The sequence below is a fragment of the Poecilia formosa genome, unplaced genomic scaffold, assembly GCF_000485575.1.
Source record: "Poecilia formosa unplaced genomic scaffold, Poecilia_formosa-5.1.2 Scaffold446, whole genome shotgun sequence".
Classification (NCBI taxonomy): Eukaryota; Metazoa; Chordata; class Actinopteri; order Cyprinodontiformes; family Poeciliidae; genus Poecilia; species Poecilia formosa.
This window is the reverse complement of record NW_006800385.1, coordinates 110,263-116,191: the sequence shown is the minus strand read 5'-3', so window position 1 is coordinate 116,191 and position 5,929 is coordinate 110,263. Positions and strand designations below refer to the sequence as shown.

The 5,929-nt window shown below is 40.3% G+C and overlaps 1 protein-coding gene across 4 annotated transcripts in view; it reads left to right on the top strand.

The window, feature by feature from the left end:
• jade2 (jade family PHD finger 2) overlaps nucleotides 1–5,929 on the top strand; it is a 135,759-nt gene that overhangs the window by 118,042 nt on the left and 11,788 nt on the right. For 2 of the 4 annotated variants that reach the window (XM_016663792.1, XM_007577568.2), the window contains exon 12: nucleotides 5,519–5,650. The exons of the other annotated variants lie outside the window; for them this stretch is intronic. In XM_016663792.1, coding sequence (XP_016519278.1) covers nucleotides 5,519–5,650 — 132 coding nt within the window. The remainder of the gene's footprint in view (nucleotides 1–5,518; nucleotides 5,651–5,929) is intronic. 4 annotated transcript variants of the gene reach the window in all.

The following is a 5,929-nucleotide window of genomic DNA, read 5'->3' as shown; positions in this document are numbered from 1 at the left end:
CACACACACACACACACACACACACACACACACACACACTCTTCCAGAGCTGCTGACTCAGCAGATTGCTGCCATCAGGTAGCAGGAGCTGCTGGCACTAAACAGCCATATCTATTCACACTGCCACAGGAGTTAGATTAGAGCCAATAGCTGGTGTGTGTGTTGTGTGTGTGTGTGTGTGTGTGTGTGTGTGTGTGTGTTGTGATAAAGAGCAGCACAGTGAAGAATGAGCTTGTCTGCTAGAATGATTTGTCATGTAACTCACCATCTTTCCCCTCCTGTTTTCTTCTCTCATCCTCTAATTATTTTTCTCCTCCATCTGTTGCTGTGATTTTCTCTCATTTGCAGAATCCTCCTAGTATTTATTTTCCTCTTTGCAGTTTTATTTTGGCAAGAAAAAGACGGTTCTTCAGCTGGTTTGTTCTTTCACACAAACCGATAGATGCATCAATATCCAGCGATGAAATAAAACCATAACTAATATTTTAGCAAAATAAATGTTTCCACCAATCGGAGCAGGATGGGAATCTGAAAGATGAGCAGGTTAGGTTAGATCTACGGCCGATACAAAATATACAAAACGTTCATGTTTTACAGTAAATTATCAGTTCTGCCTATTCTGAGCAGTTTTAGGGTCTCTGTCACTTTAAATCCAAACAAGCTGCTGCTGGCCACGCCCCCAACTCAATGTTTACACTCGCACGTTAAAATGGCTGCAAACAGATGCACAATTATACAACCGTACATCTTTGAAAAGCATTAGTGGAGCCTCCTGCACAGCCAACCAAAATGCAGCAAGTGGTTTCTGGATGATGAGTCAACAACTAAACTCTTGTCGTGTCCAGCAGCCATTGTACAGGATATAAAGCAGCAAAACCAGCTGACCAAACACTGGAGATCAGCAGCATGAAGCTGCTCGCTAACCATGAGTAGCATTGGTTTTAGCTGTTAAGTTGTCAACATAACATGCCAAATCTGAAATGTTCGCCTGATACATAAAAGAAAAATAGACGCAGTGCTTTGATGCCATATGTCAACACTACGACCGCTAGAGAAGGTAAAGAAAAAATAGCACGAGAGGAAAGTAGCTCAGCTATGCTAGCTTGACTATGACAATCTTAACATGTAGATGTGCTGTGGAATTCTATTTCGGTTCCGTTAAAAATAAAAGAGGCGACGTCAAGACCTACTCTGACAGACCGTCAGTAGAGCGGGGGTTTAAAGTAGCTAATCTACTACCTGCTGTGTTAGCTTAGCTAATAGCAGTGGTAGCTAATGCTTAATATGTTTATTATTCACTGCACTAACTTAATAGTCCTTACAGCTCCAGGTTTCATTTAGCTAGTGGTTCTACTTCAGCAGCGTTGGACACGCGCAAAACTTCCAGATGTAAACAATAAGATGCAGCATGTCTTTAAAATCAGTTTCCGAGTGGATCTTTTGTTTCCACATCTCTCCTCTCACCTGCTCAAATCAGAACAGTTGACCTTTGACCTCCTGCGTGTCTCTCATGCTGCCCCGTCCATCATCCACACTCGGCCAGGCTGCCTCATGTTGGGGTTGCATGAGTCACGCTCTGAATGGTTAGCATGTCGCTAACCGTTCAGAGTTAGCGACATGCTAACAGGAGGCAGAACCGCTATAAGGCAAACGGCTGGGCAGAGAAAAGTCCCTGCAGCTCCGACTCAAACATAAAACATTTAGATCAAATACCAATCAATGAGCTGAATACTTCAGTGTTTCAAAGCTTTTAAACAGTTAAAAAAAATTATTTACCTTTGTGTATGTGGAGAATTAGCAAATCAAGATGAAAATAAACAATTTAATTTCTTTTTTAAACAAGAAAATAAACATTTTATTTCCTAAACTGCGATAACATCGTTTAGTGAACAGTTGTAGCTAAAAATCCTTCAAACATCAACATGTGAAAAACTCAGACCTTCACATCCATACAGTGTGGAGCTGATCTGTTTATGTAATTAACCAATTATTAATTGGATAGCAAAAGGTGCTTAATAAAAATTATTTAATTTTTTAACAGAATTTGAACCAAAAAAGCTGAAAGTGTCATTTCAGAAGTTCTGGTCAAACAGATTTACCGACCATCATGAAAATGTTTACATCTTGTCCAGTTTGCCTGATTTTCTACTCAGTGTTTGAGTCTGTACTCCAGTTGATGATTAATTACTAAATTAGTTGACGATTATTTCATTGATCGATTTATCACGATTAATCGTTTCGGAGCAGTTGCTCATTGAAGCACAGGATGTTTTCGACTCGGCGTGTTCCTGTTAAATTTGTGCAGACGCAGACTGGAGGAGTTATTGTTATTCAGAAAGCGCTCCACATTTATATTCCAGCTCAGAGCCGCCGGTGACAAGCTGACAGCGGTTCGTATCGGCCTCTGATCCGCTTTCAGCAAGTGGAAAAGTACGAGTTTTAAAAATACAGCGAAGAGGAGGATGGCGAGGGCAAGGAAGGTAATGAGGAAGAAAAGAGACTGTGGAGGGAAAAGTAATGAAGTTCAGGCAGGAAGGAGGAAAACAACTTTCAATGCACTAATGAGCTCAGGTAAGAAATGCGCCACAACGGCTTCATGCGCCGCAAAAACAGAAAATTAATCACACACTTCAGAGATAAACCCCCCGGTGCCGTTTCTACCTCTAAACAAGAGAAGGAAGGATGATGCTGCAGAGGCGAGAGAGAAAGGACAAGAGAATCAGAAAAGGCACTTTTTTTTTATGGGGGGGAACGCTGGAGGCGTTTACTGCTGATGCTTGGATTTGTGCAGAGATTACAACCTGCAGGGGAAACTTTCTACACTCTGCAGCGGCGCCTTCAGCTGCCCTTGAAAAGCCCAAAATTAGTTTTCTCCTTTTCTAAAAGAACAAGATCAGATTAGGAAGAGCAGAGGAACATGTTGGAGATCGGGAGATTGTGATCTTTTTCACAAAAAACAGTTTCCTGGGAGATTCCCAGGAGTTAACTCTGCAGGTTTTCCAGATTATTTTATGTTTCTGCTGAACCAGGAGAGATTTGGTGGACGTACCTGCAGCGATTCCCAATCATTTAGTAAAAATAAAACAGCATTCACCTGAAACCTTCACTCAAGTTCAGAGTGACCTTGAAGCAGCAGCAGGATTTACACTCTCCAGTATTTAACAATAACTTTCCTCCATCTGGACAGAAAAAACCCAAAAACAGAACAACTCTTCACATACAGAGAAAAACTTCACTTTGATAGTTGGTATTTATGGAGGTTTGGATGTTGAGACCTGTCTAAACATCCTGTCTGTAAGGAGCCACTGATAGTAAAACCATTTACATTTAAAGGCTGCTGTGCTTTCACTCTGTACCTAAAAACATTTAATACATCCGTCTCACGGTGTTATGAAATCCATGGCATTGCAGCGTGTCGCTGTTTTTATCTGTAGTAACTGGGTCAAACGGCGGCGCCATCTAGTGATGTCATCAGGGTAAGTCAAACTGTAAACGACTGATTAGGAGTCAGAAGTGGAGAAACAAAAGGAAGCTGAGATTTGGAGGAAAAAACTTGTGTACACAAAGTGTTACATGGCAGACAATTTACATATAAGTCCATATAAAATCCACACCTTACACTGATTAGATTTCTGTCCTTTGGAAAATGAGCCGCTCACAGATGGATCCTGGAGGCAGAACCGGTGAACTGGCCGCGGCAGCCAGGGAACGAGGGAAACATGGCGGCGCCCTGCGAGGGCGACGGCGCGTTTCCACATCGTTTCCCTCCACGCTGTGGCTGCAAACATCCCCATGTGTTTCTGCTCCATGTGGAGCTCAACGACTGATTCCTCTCTCAATAATACAGTAGACTGCAAAAAAATATATTTTATGATTGAAAGAAAATGATTCTGTCCCTTTTGTTGCTAATTATTAATTTAATTTTCTGGAACAAATGAACTTTACACAGAACAAACATGAATAACTTGTCACATAGTGAGAACTTGCAACAAGCTTTTCTCGCCGTGTTATTGTGTTTTACAGTCGGAGCCATGACGACGCAGAGAGAACATCGTTTATCAGCTTTAACTGAAACTTTGGGTTTGCACAGCAGAAAAAGCAGATATAGGATTCAGTTAGAAAGGTCCATTCATTTTTCTAAGATTCACAACTTATTAAAATGTGCATGAATTTAACACACTGTTTAATGTGTTAAACAGTGACTCTTCATTAAGAAACGTTTTAACAGACTAAATAAAACTCTAAGCCACTTTATTGGCAAATCAGTGAAATGTACTAAAGTGAGGGTTAGTACATTGTTCCCTCACCAGAAACATGCCTGAAGTGTTGCAAATCCTTTCGTCTCCATGGAAACCAATCCCCCACTCCACCCCTCCAGACTAGCGGCAGCAGCAGTCAGCAGAAACCTGGTGGAGCTAAATGTCTGCAGAGCTAATCACACGAGCTGCTCCTCACTGAAACGCTCTAATAACAGCATAATGGAGGAGCGCTGCTGTAAAAGAACAGGAGCTTCTTAAAGAGACGGCGCGTCTATTTGATATATATAAAGCATTTTTATGTCAAGTAACAGTTATTTGATTGTTCTGTGAAATGTCACATGGAAAACAGATAAAACTGCCCCTTTAACATTAACATGTTTAAATTGTGTGTGTGTGTGTGTATATATATACATATATATATATATAAATGAGGGCTTAATTCTCCTCTGCTTATTGTTTTTGTCCTAATTAAAGAAGTTAAAATATTGTAATAAAGGGGTGTCCAAACTTTTGCATCGAGGTCCAAAACCCCCAAGCAGAAAGTAATCAGGGCCAAAATTTTACTTTTTTTTCATGTAAAAATGCAAAAATTCTTCACCTGCACATGTAATATTTTACATTCATCTTTATATTTACAGTTATTCAACTTTGTATTTAGCATTTTTTAAGCTATACAATGTTTTTATTTTAATCTCAGCAACAAAAGTAAAACATTTCTTACATTTGCTGTTTTTAGGCAAATGTAATGGATGGTTTTGGCATGACTAATAACAGTAACAACAACAACAACAATAATAATATTAATAATAATAATAATGCAAACTCAAGAAAAATTCGGTGTTTGTAACTTTTTAGGATATTTTCTGTGGCGAATTTAAATCTTCTTAAAAGGAAAATGTTAAATGTTGGATGGCCAAATTTGTGCCATTCTTGAATTGCCACACAAAATAATCCAAAGGCCACAAATGGACAATAACTAAAATATTTTCACAATGTTGGTGCAGAAGGAGCATTTTTGTCGCCCAGGGCTGACGGCTCAGACACAGCAGTTAATGCGTCGCTTCTCCCAGATGTAAATGAGGCTCTACTTGACGAATCAAACGCCGACAGAAAAGGAAACCAGATTCTGATGAGTGTGCAGCTTCACTTCAACCTGGAATGATTCGGTTCCCCAGGCTGTTACTTTCCAGCTAAATCTACCTTAAACTGAGTAGATCAGCTAAATCCCTAACCTGAGCCCGTCTTCTGTCTCCCTGCAGAGAAAACCCAGAAGGCAGAAAAGAGGAAGCAGAATGGAGTGAAGGATAAAAGCAAAGAGAGAAGGAAGCATGGCACCGGCAAGAAAAAGGAGAGGTGGAAGTCGGAGAACGGCTCCCTGCTTAAAGAGCTAGGTAAATGTGGGTGGTTTAGTTTCTACTAGAGTTTCTTATTTCTGCTTGATTAAAATATTTCTACACATTTTAACGTGGAGCAAGAACTCACAGCCGAGTGAGATCAGAGTAACTTCAGTTACTTTACAGAGACCCGGTGGGAAACAAGAGTTAGGATGATGGTCGAACTGACAGAAAATAATTTCTCAAAATGAGCCGACAACTTCAACAGCAATCAGTTTCTGACAGGAACGTAAAGCCAGGAGATTTTGACCTGATTTAGGCTGGATTCACATCGAT